The sequence below is a fragment of the Entelurus aequoreus genome, linkage group LG11 (assembly GCF_033978785.1).
Source record: "Entelurus aequoreus isolate RoL-2023_Sb linkage group LG11, RoL_Eaeq_v1.1, whole genome shotgun sequence".
In the NCBI taxonomy this organism is placed as follows: Eukaryota; Metazoa; Chordata; class Actinopteri; order Syngnathiformes; family Syngnathidae; genus Entelurus; species Entelurus aequoreus.
The window spans coordinates 68,501,419-68,519,205 of NC_084741.1; the positions used below are offsets into that span (position 1 = coordinate 68,501,419).

The 17,787-nt window shown below is 38.8% G+C and overlaps 1 protein-coding gene across 1 annotated transcript in view; it reads left to right on the forward strand.

Moving 5' to 3' along the window:
• The window catches only part of pou2f2b (POU class 2 homeobox 2b), a 102,128-nt gene that overhangs the window by 67,408 nt on the left and 16,933 nt on the right, over positions 1–17,787 (forward strand). The window contains exons 2-7 of the mRNA XM_062063886.1: positions 13,997–14,062; positions 14,207–14,241; positions 15,179–15,235; positions 15,587–15,694; positions 15,795–16,127; positions 16,286–16,391. Coding sequence (XP_061919870.1) covers positions 13,997–14,062; positions 14,207–14,241; positions 15,179–15,235; positions 15,587–15,694; positions 15,795–16,127; positions 16,286–16,391 — 705 coding nt within the window. The remainder of the gene's footprint in view (positions 1–13,996; positions 14,063–14,206; positions 14,242–15,178; positions 15,236–15,586; positions 15,695–15,794; positions 16,128–16,285; positions 16,392–17,787) is intronic.

Below are 17,787 nucleotides of genomic sequence, written 5' to 3' on the forward strand. Positions count from 1 at the left end.
CGGTAGTAAATGGATGGATGGATGGAAATTAGTGTTGTCCCGATACCAATATTTTGGTACCGGTACCAAAATGTATTTCAGTACTTTTCGATACTTTTCTAAATAAAGAGGACCACAAAAAATTGCATCATTGGCTTTATTTTAACAAAAAATCTTAGGGTACATTAAACATATGTTTCTTATTGCAAGTTTGTCCTTAAATAAAATAGTGAACATACTAGACAACTTGTCTTTTAGTAGTAAGTAAGGAAACAAAGTCCACTGTAACATATTGTGTCATTTATCATTCTATTATTTTAATGACATTATTAAGGACAAACTGTAAAAATAGATTTTTAATCTACTTGTTCATTTACTGTTTATATCTGCTTACTTTCTGTTTTAACATGTTATATCTACACTTCTGTTAAAAATTTAATAATCACTTATTCTTCTGTTGTTTGGATGATACCGCTACTTTTTAGAGGCGGTATAGTACCAAATATTATTCATTAGTATCGCGGTACTATAACAATACCGGTATACCATACAACTCAATTCAAATACGGTGCCGGTGCTTAAATAGTGCCTGAAACCGTACTTAAAAAATGGAAAACATGCAAAAACAACAACAAAAAGTATTTTTATTTCTGCTGAATTTTCTCACGTTCAAGTTAAACATTTAAATATTTTAATTATATAAATTAAATTATAAGTAAATAATACATTCAAAAAGAAGAAATGCAATCCAGAACAAATTGTTATAATTATTGCAGAAATACAGAACATAGAGAACAACTTTCTTGTCGATACTCATTAATACATGTCACTCCCAGGCAGACTGTGTGCTTCTGTCGGGACGCTACATTACTTACAAAACGTTAATTGCACAATATCAGCACCCAGCACTTGTTGCAGGTGGTGGAGTCTGCATTCCTTTAGCACCCAAATAAGGCACAGATAGCTTCTTCTTTTTTTCTGTGTGGTTACTATTGTTTACCTTGAAACCAGGTTTTGGTGCCCATCCCAAAACTTGACATGAACTAATGCTATCTCTTTTAAAAATGTTAAGATTTCAATTTGTACTCCTGGCTTTCAAATATACTTATTTGGATTTGTCCACCAGACGGTGCTACAGTTACCCATTAAAAGCATGCAGCAAAATGTAATCTTTTTCTACTGTCTTGCTACTGAATGTGTGTACATGTGTGCTTTTGAGTATCATCATTTTAACTAAGAGAGGAGAGCCTTTAAGGATTTGAAATAATTTGATTTAGAAATATTATTAGTATTTCTATATGTACAGTAATTTTACTGTTTTATATTTAGCAGGTTTTGGAAAGCTTGCATTTTTCAGGAAAGTTTGACTTGTTCAAAGTGGAAAACAACATGAATCTATGATGTTTTTACTGCAGTTTCTCAAACCTGACAGTGCTTGTAGGTAGGGCTGGGCGATATGGACGGAAAGGTATATTTCGATATATTTTTACTTAAACTCGATATTGGAGACATCTCTGCGCTGCTGACCCGTCTCCGCTCGGGATGGTTTCCTGCTGGCCCTACTATGGACTGGACTCTCACTATTATGTTAGATCCTCTATGGACTGGACTCTCACTAATATGTTAGATCCACTATGGACTGGACTTTCACAATATTATGTCAGACCCACTCGACATCCATTGCTTTCGGTCTCCCCTAGAGGGGGGGTTACCCACATATGCGGTCCTCTCCAAGGTTTCTCATAGTCATTCACATCGACGACCCACTGGGGTGAGTTTTTCCTTGCCCTTATGTGGGCTCTGTACTGCGGATGTCGTTGTGGCTTGTGCAGCCCTTTGAGACACTTGTGATTTAGGGCTATATAAATAAACATTGATTGATATTCGATATATATATCTCGATATATTTTCCGGTGAAAGTATATATATAAAGATATTAATTTTTGAGCAAGATTCACTGAAATTGAGGTGAATTACAACTATACTGTAAGCAGTCAGTGGCACTTTTATTAACCCAGTTAGTCAAGATGGATATTAATAGCACAGAAAATAAACTGTTTAAGTAGCACAGAATTACATAACATAAATAAATACATTAAATAAATAACATAGCTATGCAAATAATACAAAACATTTGCAGGCAGGCACTTTTTAATTCACAGTCGACGATGTAATGGACTGTCGCACACGTACGGTTCTGGTCAGCGCCAAGTAAGTGACTTGACTTAATTGTGCGGCTATGATCTTCCTCACTTTGGCATACATTTTTGGCAGCATTTCTCCTGCGAAATATGGCAACTCGAGAACAGTTTTGATTTAGGCTTACATGGTAAACAACTCAAATGAATGTTTTATCCAGACGCATATATTTGTGCAAATGTGGCCAAGTAGACGCGTTGTGGGTTTTCTGGACGTCGTCTACATCGCTAAAAGAAAAATCTAAAGAAGAGAATCCCTCTGCCATCTTCCACTAGTTTTTTTAATACATAAATCGCCCTCTTCTCTTCTCCGACTCTCTCGTCGTCATTTGGGATGTCTGTTGTGATTTTTATTCCTGGTTCGATGACCCGCCCTTTCTTGCCTCTGATTGGCCTGTCCCTAATGTTTTGCCCTAATCTCAACCAATTGTGACTCATCATAGTAAACAACCAACCAATCATGGATTTTCTTATATGTGCAAGCACGTCTTGGAAGGAGGAAAGGGGCGGGGGGTTTAGTAGCCCATGGAGTGTTGAGAGGGAGTGGGACGCGGGGGAGAATCAAGGAACACAACAAATAAGCGGTGTTTGGTCAATTTAACGTGAAATAAATTAGATCGGTATTACGATATTTTCTTAAAGGCCTACTGAAATGCGATTTTCTTATTCAGACGGGAATAGCAGGTCCATTCTATGTGTCATACTTGATAATTTCGCGATATTGCCATATTTTTGCTGAAAGGATTTAGTAGAGAACATCGACGATAAAGTTCGCAACTTTTGGTCGCTGATAAAAAACCCTTGCCTGTACCGGAAGTAGCGTGACGTCACCAGAGGAAGAACTCCTCACATTCTACCATTGTTTACAATCATGGCCACCAGCAGCGAGAGCGATTCGGACCGAGAAAGCGACGATTTCCCCATTAATTTGAGCGAGGATGAAAGATTTGCGGATGATGAAAGTGAGAGTGAAGGACTAGAGGGCTGTGGAAGCGATTCAGATAGGGAAGATGCTGTGAGAGGCGGGTGGGACCTGATATTCAGCTGGGAATGACTAAAACATTAAATAAACACAAGACATATATATACTCTATTAGCCACAACACAACCAGGCTTATATTTAATATGCCACAAATTAATCCCGCAAAACAAACACCTCCCCCCTCCCGTCCATATAACCCGCCAGTGCAAATCAAACACCCGCACAACACACTCACTCCCACAGCCCAAAGTACCGTTCACCTCCGTAAAGTTCATACAGCACATATATTTCCCCAAAGTCCCCAAAGTTACGTACGTGACATGCACATAGCGGCACACACTTACGGGCAAGCGATCAAATGTTTGGAAGCTGCAGCTGCGTACTCACGGTACCTCGTATCCAACTCAAAGTCCTCCTGGTAAGGGTCTCTGTTGTCCCAGTTCTCCACAGGCCAATGGTAAAGCTTGACTGTCAGTTTTCGGGAATGTAAACAATGAAACACCGGCTACGTGTTTGTGTTGCTGCAGCCGGCCGCTAATGCACCGCTTCCCACCTACAGCTTTCTTCTTTACTGTCTCCATTGTTCATTAAACAAATTGCAAAAGATTCACCAACACAGATGTCCAGAATACTGTGGAATTTTGCGATGAAAACAGACGACTTAATAGCTGGCCACAATGGTGTCCCAAAATGTCCGCTACAATCCGTGACGTCACGCGCAATCGTCATCATACCGAGACGTTTTCAGCAGGATATTTCGCGGGAAATTTAAAATTGCACTTTACTAATCTAACCCGGCCATATTGGCATGTGTTGCAATGTTAAGATTTCATCATTGATATATAAACTATCAGACTGTGTGGTCGGTAGTAGTGGGTTTCAGTAGGCCTTTAATTCATATCTTGTTTAAAAATATATCGATATATCTTACAAACTCGATATATCGCCCAGCCCTAATCGTGTGTTAGTTTTTGTTTAAAAAAATATTACTGACAAAATTTAACCCATTTTTGAAAAATCTTGTGGGTCAAATGTGTGAGTGAATTTCAGGGACCTTAAAAACAGAGTTAACCAAAGTAAATGAAAGGACACAAAGATCGATCAAACAAATAGAAGGCACAGGATAAAGAAATAAACAGAGGAATAAAACAGAATAACTATAAATGATTAACTCACATACAATGCTAAGAACAACAAGTTTATCTGGTGCCTTATAATGAATGCTGCTGTTTTTGCAGCCAGTGTCCAGTATGATGCATATTTCTAAACAAAACTATAGCACATCAAGGACTGTATACTGCTGCTCTTGTGTGAATAAGTGACCACAGGAGGTCATCTCTTGCAGCCATTGAGCCCTTCTTCATCTTTCATCCGAGGCTCAAGAGTGCCACCCTGTGGTCAGGGCCACCTACCTTCAGTGCAGAACTTCACATCTTAATACTAACATTTCTGTTATTTTTGTTTTATTTTTGCTCAAATAAAACATCTGGAACATCCCTCCCACTGATTTAGACCTCAGTTTCTTTTTTTAGCAGTCTCGTGGGCTGCGTCGCTCGTGTCTCATCTAATTTCCGAGGCACGTGCGGGGTTGTGTGGGATAGTCAGCGCCACATCCATGCAAACATCAATTCAGAACAGTGTGTGTGTGTGTGTGTGTGTGTGTGTGTGTGTGTGTGTGTGTGTGTGTGTGTGTGTGTGTGTGTGTGATTATTTTCTTCCATGTATGTTTAGATAACAGTACTTTTACTTAACACAAAAAATTATTTAGAGCACTTGAAAGTTGGAGCATTGTAAAATATCAAACTATCGGATGGTGTGTGTGTGTGTGTGTGTGTGTGTGTGTGTGTGTGTGTGTGTGTGTGTGTGTGTGTGTGTGTGTGTGTGTGTGTGTGTGTGTGTGTGTGTGTGTGTGTGTGTGTATGATTATTTTCTTCCATGTATGTTAAGATAGCAGCACTTTTACTTAACACAAAAAATTATGTTGGAGCATCGTGGTCAAAATATCAAACTATGGGATGTTCTTTGAGTGTGTGTGTGTGTGTGTGTGTGTGTGTGTGTGTGTGTGTGTGTGTGTGTGTGTGTGTGTGTGTGTGTGTGTGATTATTTTCTTCCATGTATGTTAAGATAGCAGCACTTTTACTTAACACAAAAAATTATGTTGGAGCATCGTGGTCAAAATATCAAACTATCGGATGTTCTTTGAGTGTGTGTGTGTGTGTGTGTGATAATTTCCAGCAGCACTTTCCGACAGCCCCCTCTTTTGCTCGCTCATATCTCCCCCTCTTTTGCTTACACACCCTCACGTGGCCTCCTTTCTTTCTATCATTCCTCTCTTCATGCCTTCTAACCTTTGTGCAGCGTGCAATGGAGTTCCCACTCTTTGGACCCTCACTTTCTGTTCTAACGCAGGATGTGGTGGAAGAGGTGGGGCTTAGGTGAGAGAGCTAGAAAGGGAGAGCAAGAGAGAGAGAGAGAAAGAGAGAGAGAGAGACTCTGGGGTGGAGATGAAATACTCATATTTTTGGTTTTTTTTGCACATACACATGCAGTATATACATTGTCAGACTATATGACCAAGGCAGCAACAACAATAGCAACCAAGGACGACTTCTTCTCCACGATGTGGTTGCCAGGTGAGCGTGCAGCCCTTTATTGAGCAATTAAGCTGGAAGACTGTGTGTGTGTGTGTGTGTGTGTGCTCGTGTTTGTGTGTGTGTGTGTGTGTGTGTGTGTGTGTGTGTGTGTGTGTGTGTGTGTGTGTGTGTGTGTGTGTGTGTGTGTGTGTGTGTGTGTGTATGTCACTAATTAGAGAGCACCAGAGAGCAAGGGGCAGCCTGGGGAGAAAGATGGACACCAGTCAGGAAAGGTCAGACACCTTGAGTGTTTATGTTGCCATTGGAATGCAAGTCTTCAGTTCTGCCGCTGATATTTGAAGGTTGCACTCCAGTGGCGTCCAAAGTCTTAAGCTCACAAATAACGTGTGTGGTGATTCATTAGTCATTTGTTTTGTAAGTCTGATATCTTAAAAATAATAAAAATAATAATTAGACTTAGACTTCCTTTTATTGTAATTCAAATTTGAACTTTACAGTACACATAAGAACAACATTTCGTTGCATTAGCTCATTGTAGTGCAGGATAAAAGAGCAATAAGGTGCAGATATAAATAAATAGATTACTGTACAGATAAATATATTGCACTTTTGCATATGCATCCAGGTTTATGTATGTATGTTATAGTGTCTTTAGTTGCACATTAAGAGGCATACAAGTGAGGACAGGTGAAAAATAGCACTCATGTTGCATCCTTAACCTTGTTTTGATGGTCAGCTCAGGTCGACGGGGGTCAAGAGAGCTTGTTAGCTGGCTCACCAATTACCGCTTACTTAAATGTCTTCCACCGCCCTCAGCAGACATGCTATTTCACTAATCAAAGGCATTTCTTTGATGTTTTTTTTTACATTTTCAATCATGAATAAGTTATTCATTACTATATGTTGATGTAAGCCAGCTAAATTGCCCCCCAGCAGTGCTACTTTGGGTATAGTGCTGGAAATGAAACATACTTACTGTAATTATAGTTTTAAAAACCTTCATATCGAAGGTTCTCAACTGGTCTCAGTTTGTTAAATTAGCCAACAAGATAGCCCTTGTCATCTTTTTGTACAGAAATACACACAATCAAATGTGCAAAGTGCATTTCATTAGTGATGAAATGAGGAATGTGCATAAGATGATTAAAGTGAAATGAAATGTCAATAAAACTTGAAAATTCAGATATTTCACCAACATTTTTGCATTTCAAAATGTTGAAAAACCGTAACAATGTGTCCAAGACCCACATTGAATGGCTCCACAGCTCACTTTTGGGTCTTCACCCACCAATTGAGAATAACTGCTTTTTAATAATGCACTTTTTATTCATTTAAAAAAAATTAAAAAAATAATAGTTATTTATATATATATAATATATAATAAATATATATATATATATATATATATATATATATATATATATATATATATATATATATATATATAAATTTATTATTTTCTCTCCAAAAAATCAGTGCGTGTATGCCAGCCCTAAAAAAAATGTTTTTTTAATCTTTGTAATCTAAATGTTCAAATCCACGGATGTATGAAAATAATATATATATATATATATATATATATATATATATATATATATATATATATATATATATATATATATATATATATATATATATATATATATATATATATATATATATATATGTATATATATATATATATATATATATATATATATATATATATATATATATATATATATATACACACACAACCGTTCAAAAGTTTGGGGTCACATTGAAGGAAAAGCACTGTACTTTTCAATGAAGATAACTTTAAACTAGTCTTAACTTTAAAGAAATACACTCTATACATTGCTAATGTGGTAAATGACTATTCTAGCTGCAAATGTCTGGTTTTTGGTGCAATATCTACATAGGTGTATAGAGGCCCATTTCCAGCAACTATCACTCCAGTTTTCTAATGGTACAATGTGTTTGCTCATTGGCTCAGAAGGCTAATTGATGATTAGAAAACCCTTGTGCAATCATGTTCACACATCTGAAAACAGTTTAGCTCGTTACAGAAGCTACAAAACTGACCTTCCTTTGAGCAGATTGAGTTTCTGTAGCATCACATTTGTGGGGTCAATTAAACGCTCAAAATGGCCAGAAAAAGAGAACTTTCATCTGAGACTCGACAGTCTATTCTTGTTCTTAGAAATGAAGGCTATTCCACAAAATTGTTCGGGTGACCCCAAACTTTTGAACGGTAGTGTATATGTTTTATTTGCCTTTAAATATTTTATTATTGTTTCCAATGTTCGCTGATTGGCTGGAATAATTTACATGGTTCCTTGCTTCATTTGACAATTTAACAAAACAATTCATTCAACATTGTTGTGAAGTTATTAACAAGCTAAAAAAAAAAAAACACACAATGAATCTATCTTAATATGCTACTTTGCTGTGTTAAGTCAACTTTATAGCAAAGTTGTTTTTGGAAAATGTTACTCGGATTATTAAACCCTTCACCTCATTTTTGATTGCTGTAATAGATCAACAAAAACGTTGCTGGAGTAGTACTGTACTACAGTAATAGTACAATTTTATTTGCTGTTTGTAGTGCTTCATAGCTGGTAAATTGTTTATTTGAAGATGATTGAATTTCTGTTGCTGCAACAACTGTGGCTGGAGGACATGTTTATATTTATTTTTAACCCTGACACCAGCCTGTGTTGCATCATATTTTCATGACACAGGATTATGCAGCACATATACACAATTATAGCAGCCATCACTGCATTGGCTCAATAAACAGTCATTGGTATGAAGTGTTTTATTTGTTAAAAGTGGAAGCACATGAAGTGAGAGCTGCACACTTTGAATGGCACTATTAAAAGTGTGTGCGGCTACTATTAACAATGTTGGCTTAAACACACACACACACACACACACACACACACACACACACACACACACACACACACACACACACACACACACACACACACACACACACACACACACTCTCACACACACACACTACTGTATTGGATTGGCAACAAGGGGAAGCCAGGAGGGGGAAGTGAAAGAACTGACTGCATCTTGATATACTGTCCCAGCACAGTATCAACAACCACATTATCTACCATACTGCCATTTCAATTTCATATATATATATATATATATATATATATATATATATATATATATATATATATATATATATATATATATATATATATATATATATATATATATATATATATATATATATATATATATCCATTTTTTACCGCTTGTCCCCTTCGGGGTCGCGGGGGTGCTGGAGCCTATCCCAGCTGCACTCATTATATATATATATATATACATATATATATATATATATATATATATATATATATATATATATATATATATATATATATATATATATATATATATATATATACTGAATGTCAATCAATACACACTCCTCACCGTGGGTCCTGCCAACGTGTAGTGTAAGCACCTCTATATACGAGAGGCGGCCCTTTAAGTACTGCACAGGAGAGGAGTAGCCATTAAGGCTGTTTTATTACCCGCACAGTCGTTTTTTTCGATTGTACAGTACACTTGTGCGCAGTGTCGGTTTTGAGCACTTGAGCGCGAAAAAGCTTGTCCAGTGTCATTTTGCTTTGCCGTAAAAGTTTAGGACAATGCACTGTAAGTAATCTAGCGTCTAACAAGCCATGTCTGCCTTTGGGCTGGCTGCCAATTTGCCTGAAAGTTTTATCCAGTAAGTAACTATGACAACTTTATGCCTTTAAAATATTCCATAATATAAGCACTCATTTTGAATGTTTTATTATATTCTTTCAAAGTGTAAAACCTATTTATATATACCGACAGCATTTCTCACAGAATCCAGCGAAGGTGCTTTCACTCAGCAACATGGCATCCTGCTATCAGCTCATTCAGACGTGTAGTGTACTGTATCATATTTGTCAAAGAGACACCATTGCTTTCAAACCATGAGGACAGGAGAAGATATGAATGTCGGGTGATAAATTCACACCCCTGTCCCAGCATGGCGGAATACCTTTGCGCACAGGCACTGCCTATAATACTACCTCAGATGGTAGAACAATCTTGCCTTATATACTATATATATATATATATATATATATATATATATATATATATATATATATATATATATATATATATATATATATATATATATATATATATATATATATATATATATATATATTATATATGTGTGTGTGTGTGTGTTTATATATATATATGTGTGTGTTTATATATATATATGTGTGTATATATATATATATATATATATGTATACATATATATATATATATATATATATATATATATATATATATATATATATATATATATATATATATATATATATATATATATATATATATATATTATTAGGGCTGCAACTAACGATTAATTTGCTAATCGATTAATCTGTCGATTATTACTTCGATTAATCGATTAATAATCGGATAAAAGAGACAAACTACATTTCTATCCTTTCCAGTATTTTATTGAAGAAAAACAGCATACTGGCACCATACTTATTTTGATTATTGTTTCTCAGCTGTTTGTACATGTTGCAGTTTATAAATAAAGGTTTATTTAAATAAAATAAAAATTAAATTTTTTTATTTTTATTTTTTTAAAGCCTCTGCGCATGCGCATAGCATAGATCCAACGAATCGATGACTAAATTAATCGGCAACTATTTTTATAATCGATTTTAATCGATTTAATCGATTAGTTATATATATATAGTTATATATATATATATATATATATATATATATATATATATATATATATATATATATATATATATATATATATATATATATATATATATATATATAGGGTATGGTACGACTCCTCCCTGGGAGGGAGGGGGGGGTATTAGAATGACGGGGGATGCAAAACAATAACAGTGTAATACGTTTTTCATAACATGGTCACTAATGCCTAGTTTCTCTTGTTATATTCTTATTTTACTCTTATATTTGTATTCTCATTGATGCTTTTTGTTTTTATTCTATTGTAATATTTTTCTATTTTGTTTCCATTTATACCCCCATTATTTACTTTTTTAAATTCGATCTCAATTCTGTACACTGCTGCTGGAATTTTAATTTTCCTGAGGGAACTCTCCTGAAGGAATCAATAAAGTACTATCTATCTATCTATCTATCTACTTTGTATTAGAAATGGTAACAGCGGAGGATTTTAGCATGCATGTGCATGTAAGAGCCAGTCTGCCCCACAACAAGAGGATAGAGAAAAATAAGGAACCTATTTTGCATAATAAGATCCCTTAGCGTAGTTCAGCAGTAGCATTTATTCATTTATGCCTTTTCCACAGAAAAGGCTAAATAACTAACAGTGTGTGATTTCACATAGCAACAAAGCGACAATTGCTTTTAACACAACAGTGATAAGAGAAGAAGTGAGTGTCGGGTGTTGAACGCCACACACCGTCCTGGCATTGCAGAATACCCTTATACACAGGTGCCAAGTCTTGTGCGGCTCTGATACTACTTTCACAAAGGCGACAATTTGTCTGTATAAACAGCAGTGACGCAGGAAAAAAGCCAACCTAAGGAGCTCCAGGTATCCAACTCTAAACACACAATTTATTAGTTTGTTTGTGCCTTTTACACAGAACGCAGCCATTGCTCTAACTATATGTCGATTCAAACTATTAGATGCCTGGCGACAGTCTTGGTGTGACGTATAAATTACTCGTTAGTCAGCGATAATTTGTTTCAACACAATAGGGCGAGCGAAATGAGCGTCATGATTACCTGCAAACATGTGCCAATACCTGATAACACGAATTTGCATTATCGACGTCATCCCTTGTTTGTTCTGTGTAAATGGCACAGTCACGGTAAAAAGGGAGGGGAAGAGGAAGTGTGAAATGGACTAGAGCAGTGGTTCTTAACCTTGTTGGAGGTACAGAACCCCACCAGTTTCATATGCGCATTCACCGAACCCTTATTTAGTGAAAAATAAAACTTTTTTTTTTTTCAAATTCAAGACAAAGTTATATGTTTTTGGTAACACTTTAGTATGGGGAACATATTTTAACTAACAAAGACTTAATTTAGAGTTATTTGGTTAGAGTTAGGGTTAGAGGGTTAGGGCCAGGGTTAGAGGGTTAGGGTTATAATAAGGCCATGCCGAATAAGGCATTAATAAGTACTTAATAATGACTAGTTAAAAGCCAATTTGTTACTAATTTGTATGTTAATAAGCAACTAATTAATGGTGAATATGTTCCCCATACTAAAGTGTTACCATGTTTTTTTACTGGTGCACAAAATGAACCGTGCATGAACATCACCTTGTTCAAACAACAAAACCAACTCAGTGCATAAACTCACAACAAATTACACACCTGCAAATCAGTGTGACTTCTGCTGTTGCCGTATCCTTAATACGCCGATAGGGAGAAGTTTTTATATACACGAGGAGTCGGGTGTGTCTTGACCTCCGCCGAACCCCTGAGCCCGACTCACCGAACCCCTAGGGTTCGATCGAGCCCAGGTTAAGAACCACTGGACTAGAGCAAGGGTCCCCAAACGTTTTGAGTTGAGAGCCACATTTGGGTTAAAGGATATATAAAAATAAATAAATATATATACAAATATATATATATACACATATACGTATATAGTTTTTGTCTTGTCCCCGCAATTTCCGCCTATGTCTTCTTTTTTTCCTGCTTTCTATCCCCACCTGCTCCGGCCAAACACTAAATATATTCAACATTTAATAAAAGTCAAATAAAAATAAGGCAGCAAGAGAAGTATCCCACACTTCTCTTTTGTAAAGTCAATATATACAGCAGATATGGACATCTACATCAACAATATAACTTGCCTTAGCAGCTTGACAGGACAGATTTTAAATAAAATAATTTCTATTACATTTTTACTTGGAACGTCCTGTGGTCCAGATTGCAGACACTGGTAGACCGAATACTTTGGACCCCCGGACTTGAGTTACAGTAACAGAAGATTTAGCATTTATTCACCTCCGCCTTTTACCCAGAACTTAAAATATTATGGAATGTTGTTGTAACGCTGCGCTTTCACAGATAACTAGATAAGTGTCTATGGTGTGACGTATAAATTGTTATTCTACCAGGACAGGAGAATACCCTTACACATGGTTCCGCCTCTTGGATGGCTCTGTTGGGACTTCCAAAGGGGGACAATTGGCAACTTCATCCCCCTATCTCTTATCTTTTTAAGCATTGTGAAAGTTTGTGTGCAAGCTTGATTGCATGTCTGCTTCTCTTCCTTCTAACCTTGAACATTATTTATTGTATTGACTGTTCACAATCATCAGCGGGTGTGCTAACTGCCCCCTCCAGACATTTGGCTCAGCTTTGTCTTAAAAATCTTAAAAGCAAAATCACCATCTGCGTCGCTGTGGCTTCTCTGTGTACTCAAAGTGTATGATGGAAAGAGGAGGGGCGGGGGTTATTATGCAGGTGGCAGATATAATTAGTTGGTCGTTGGGCAGATTTGCATGTTTTCACAAAAGGGAAGTAGCTGGCTGAGTGTGTGTGTGTGTGTGTGTGTGTGTGTGTGTGTGTGTGTGTGTGTGTGTGTGTGTGTGTGTGTGTGTGTGTGTGTGTGTGTGTGTGTGTGTGTGTGTGTGTGTGTGTGTGTGTGCGTGCATTTAAGGTTCTCAAACAGCTGTAGCATAAACCTGTCTCCCAGTTTGTTTGCAAGTAAAAACGGACCAAATAAAAGTGAAATAATGACTTAAGCTGTCGCCGTGGGGAGTACGCGCCAAGCCAGTACTCGCAGTGAATGACACACATTTCTGTGAGACATTTTTAGCATCAACAGCTCCCACGCAAACACCATGAGTTAAATTTAGAACAGCCTACTCTGGCTCGGATCGCTAATTGGAAAGAATGAATGAATGAAACTGATTGAGTGTACAGTGAGAACCCTCCCACGTTGCACCTCAATGTTTCTCTCACCCACGCAGCTACCCCACATTGTGTCATCAGCCGCTCTGTGACTCAGTATTCTCATCTTGATTGACTTGCTCTGTGTGTGTGTGTGTGTGTGTGTGTGTGTGTGTGTGTGTGTGTGTGTGTGTGTGTGTGTGTGTGTGTGTGTGTGTGTGTGTGTGTGTGTGTGTGTGTGTGTGTGTGTGTGTGTGTGTGTGTGTGTGTGTGTGTGTGTGTGTGTGTGTGTGTGTGTGTGCAGATGCCAGGATGTCAAGGCCAGCTGAGGTTGACAAACTAGGGGCTGACTCACCACTGGACAGCACAGGTGAGAGCAACTTACATTGAATAACATAAACATTATAACAATAACTACACTGAACAATATTCAAGAAAAACATGTTGTGTCGCATTAATAGTATTAAAGTTAGAGATTGTCATTCCTCACTTCTTTCATTTCCTTCCCATGCAGAATCAGAGCGCAATGGATCTGAATCGAATCACCAGGTACATTCAACTGACCATTACTTCCTGTTCATTCATAGTTTGAAACTTTTTTCCCATAGAAAATAATGTAAAGGTAATTATGAGTTAATACTCTTTTCTAGCGAAAGTTAAAGCGACAAGTTCAGAAAAAAAATAATGTTTACTATAATTGAAAGTAGCATGAAAAATCAATAAAATGTGTACTTAATACCTTGATGAAGACATTCACAGTTTTTAATTTATATGCATTGTTTAGTGTGCAATGTGTAAATATGTGCATAGTGGTGGCATTATTATTCAAAACTATTTTTTTTTAGTTTGCACTGCAACCACAGAGTTTATTACAAGTTATTATTGTAATATATTGTGGCAATATTGTACTGAACTGCCAGGACAAAGATACGTGGATATATCCATCTATTGTTCTATAGTTAATTTTCCTCCTTCTGTGGTGGCATTGGACAAAAAAATAAAGCCAGTACTAATTTACCATTTGGATGCTGATTAAACTAAAGTTTTGTGGCTATGAGCTGTGTTTTTCTTTACAATGTTGCTTTGGTTAAAAATTACTCAACCAAACGTTGAGATTCCACTGTAGATTTAACGACCTTCACTGGACACTTCATTAGGAACACCGGCACAATTTAATAGGACCAAACATAAGCATATGACATTTATTATTGGAATAGAGTTGTATTGTTTTAACAATATCTTTTTATTATGGTGTTGTAGTTTGCAGTGCATAGTGTAAAAATACATCACACTGACCGATGTTTTTAATATTTGTGCCCTATTGCAGAAGTAACCCAATGCTAGTCGGGTCTCATTTGATTTTGCAGCTAAAATTGAATTGAATTCATATTGTGTTACATTAAAAGTTGTAATAAATGTCGGTAAACCGCATTTCCCTGTATTATATATGTGTTTGCTTTTTTAACGTCTTTTTCTCCTCTTAAAGGCCCAGTCAATGAAGGTTAATCCATTCTCCCTGTCGCCAAGCCTCAGCAGCAGCAAGGTGAGCGTGTTTTGTGTGTGTTGTGTGTGTGTGCTTGTCAGGCCGCGTGTTTGCCCACCTTTTGTGTTTTAACGTCACACGGTAAGTTGTGTGTCAGCAGCGTGAGAGCTCTGAATTCCTCTTTTGTCCCACCCCTGGCGGTCTTCAGCGTAAACAAACAGCAAACTGATGGCATTCCCCTTTTTCCCAGAACTCGCGTGCAGTGCGTAAATAACTCGTATGACGCTACAAGTCGTCTAAATTTGCATACGCTGCAAGCGAATGCAAATGAGCGAGCTGGAAGAAGAGGAGGAGGAAATATGATGCAGCTCTTTAGGCGTAACGTCATGTTTCTCCCTTTTTTTTTTTTAGAACAAGATGGAAGAGTGTGGCGACATGACACACTCCCACGGCCCGACCCCCTCCCAGACGGCCCTGCAACACACGCAGCTCATGCTGACCGGCTCCCAGATCGCAGGGGTGAGACGTCTCGAATCGCACGCTCGGCTCGGCTTTCCCGCTGCAAACTTTGCACTAACACTTTCTGCGCGCTCCGTTTTCCCGCGTCTTTGCGCCGCAGCTCACGGCTCTGTTGCCGCCGCAGCAGCAGCTTTTGTTGCAGCAGGCCCAAGCGCAGCTCCTGGCCGCCGCCGTGCAGCAGTCCAGCGCAGCGCACGCCGCTCACGCCGCCCACGCTGCCGCCCAGGCCAATCAGCAAGCTCAGGCGGCCGCCGCGGCCAATCAGCAAGCCCAGCAGCAGCAGCAGCAGCAAACGCAGCAGGCGGGACAAACCGGCCAGCAGCAGGCGCAGGGTCAGGGACAGAACACGCAGGAACACACTGCCCAAAGCGTCCCTGCCCCGCCTCCTCCGCCCCAGCTTACCCTCTCTCAGCCAATCCAGCTCACCGCCCAGGTACTGGCAGCCAATCGAAGCCACCTGCTAATGATTGAGGGCGCAGTGGTGGGCCACCTACAGCCTTGTTTCACCTCGCATGCTTTTCCCCCTTTCCCTTCTCTCCGTTTCTGCTCCCGTTCTCTCGTACTGACTTCCAATGTTCTCATCATCATCAGGACATCCAGCAGTTGCTGCAGCTCCAGCAGCTGGTTTTGGTTCCCGGGCACTCACTCCCGTCTCCTGCCCAGTTCCTCCTCCCGCAAGCGCAGCAGGGACAGCAAGGTAGTGTGACTGGAGCATTCTTGAATGACCTTAGGGGTGCAACCACTTGTCGACATAGTCGTGGCTTCATCACTCATGTTTCCCCGAAAGGACGCGAGTCAGCACCGCCACTCGCATCGACATCGCGGGTGAAAACATGTCAAGTGTGGGAATATTTCCTCCTATTTTTGTTGAAAACATGAATACCATGCTCATTTTGCAAAGCAAATCTTGTTTTTTATGACATTACATCTGTAATACGCAGTGGTGTGCCGTCAGGGCCAACAAGGCCTTCTCTGCTGGCCTAACATAACCAGAAAAACCATGATCATAATTAAAGATAAAAGTAATTTTGTATTTACTTTCCGTAAATATCTAAAAGTATTCATATCCTCTTCAGGTCATATTATCATACTTGCCAACCTTGAGACCTCCGAATTCGGGAGATGGGGTGGGGGGTGGGGTTGAGGTGGGGGGGCGGGGTTTGGTGGTAGCAGGGGGTGTATATTGTAGCGTCCCGGAAGAGTTAGTGCTGCAAGGGGTTCTGGGTATTTGTTCTGTTGTGTTACGGTGCGGATGTTCTCCCGAAATGTGTTTGTCATTCTTATTTGGTTTGGGTTCACAGTGTGGCGCATATTTGTAACAGTGTTAAAGTTGTTTATACGTCCGCCCTCAGTGTGACCTGTATGGCTGTTGATCAAGTATGCCTTGCATTCACTCATGCGTGTTTACAAGCCGCATATATGGGGACGGCGTGGCGAAGTTGGTAGAGTGGCCGCGCCAGCAATCGGAGGGTTGCTGGTTACTGGGGTTCAATCCCCACTTTCTACCATCCTAGTCACGTCCGTTGTGTCCTTGGGCAAGACACTTCACCCTTGCTCCTGATGGGTGCTGGTTAGCGCCTTACATGGCAGCTCCCGCCATCAGTGTGTGAATGTGTGTGTGAATGGGTGAATGTGGAAATACTGTCAAAGCGCTTTGAGTACCTTGAAGGTAGAAAAGCGCTATACAAGTATAACCCATTTATCACTTATTTATATATCATGTGACTGGGCTGGCACGCTGTTTGTATGGTGGAAAAGCGGACGTGACGACAGGTTGTAGAGGACGCTAAAAGCAGTGCCTTTAAGGCACGCCCCCAAAATTTTTGTCCGGGTGGAAATCGGGAGAAATTCGGGAGAATGGTTGCCCCGGGAGATTTTCGGGAGGGGCGCTGAAATTCGGGAGTCTCCCGGGAAAATCGGGAAGTATGCATATTATGCTCCTTCCAGCGCTGTTGTTTTTAGGTTATAAAGTTTTTATCCAATCAGAATTCAGCTAGCTTATGTTGCCATCATGCCATGCTGTACCAAATCTGCCCGAAGCTTTCAGAATCAACAATTGTGGCGTCCGTGCACTGTAAGTGAACGGGGACATA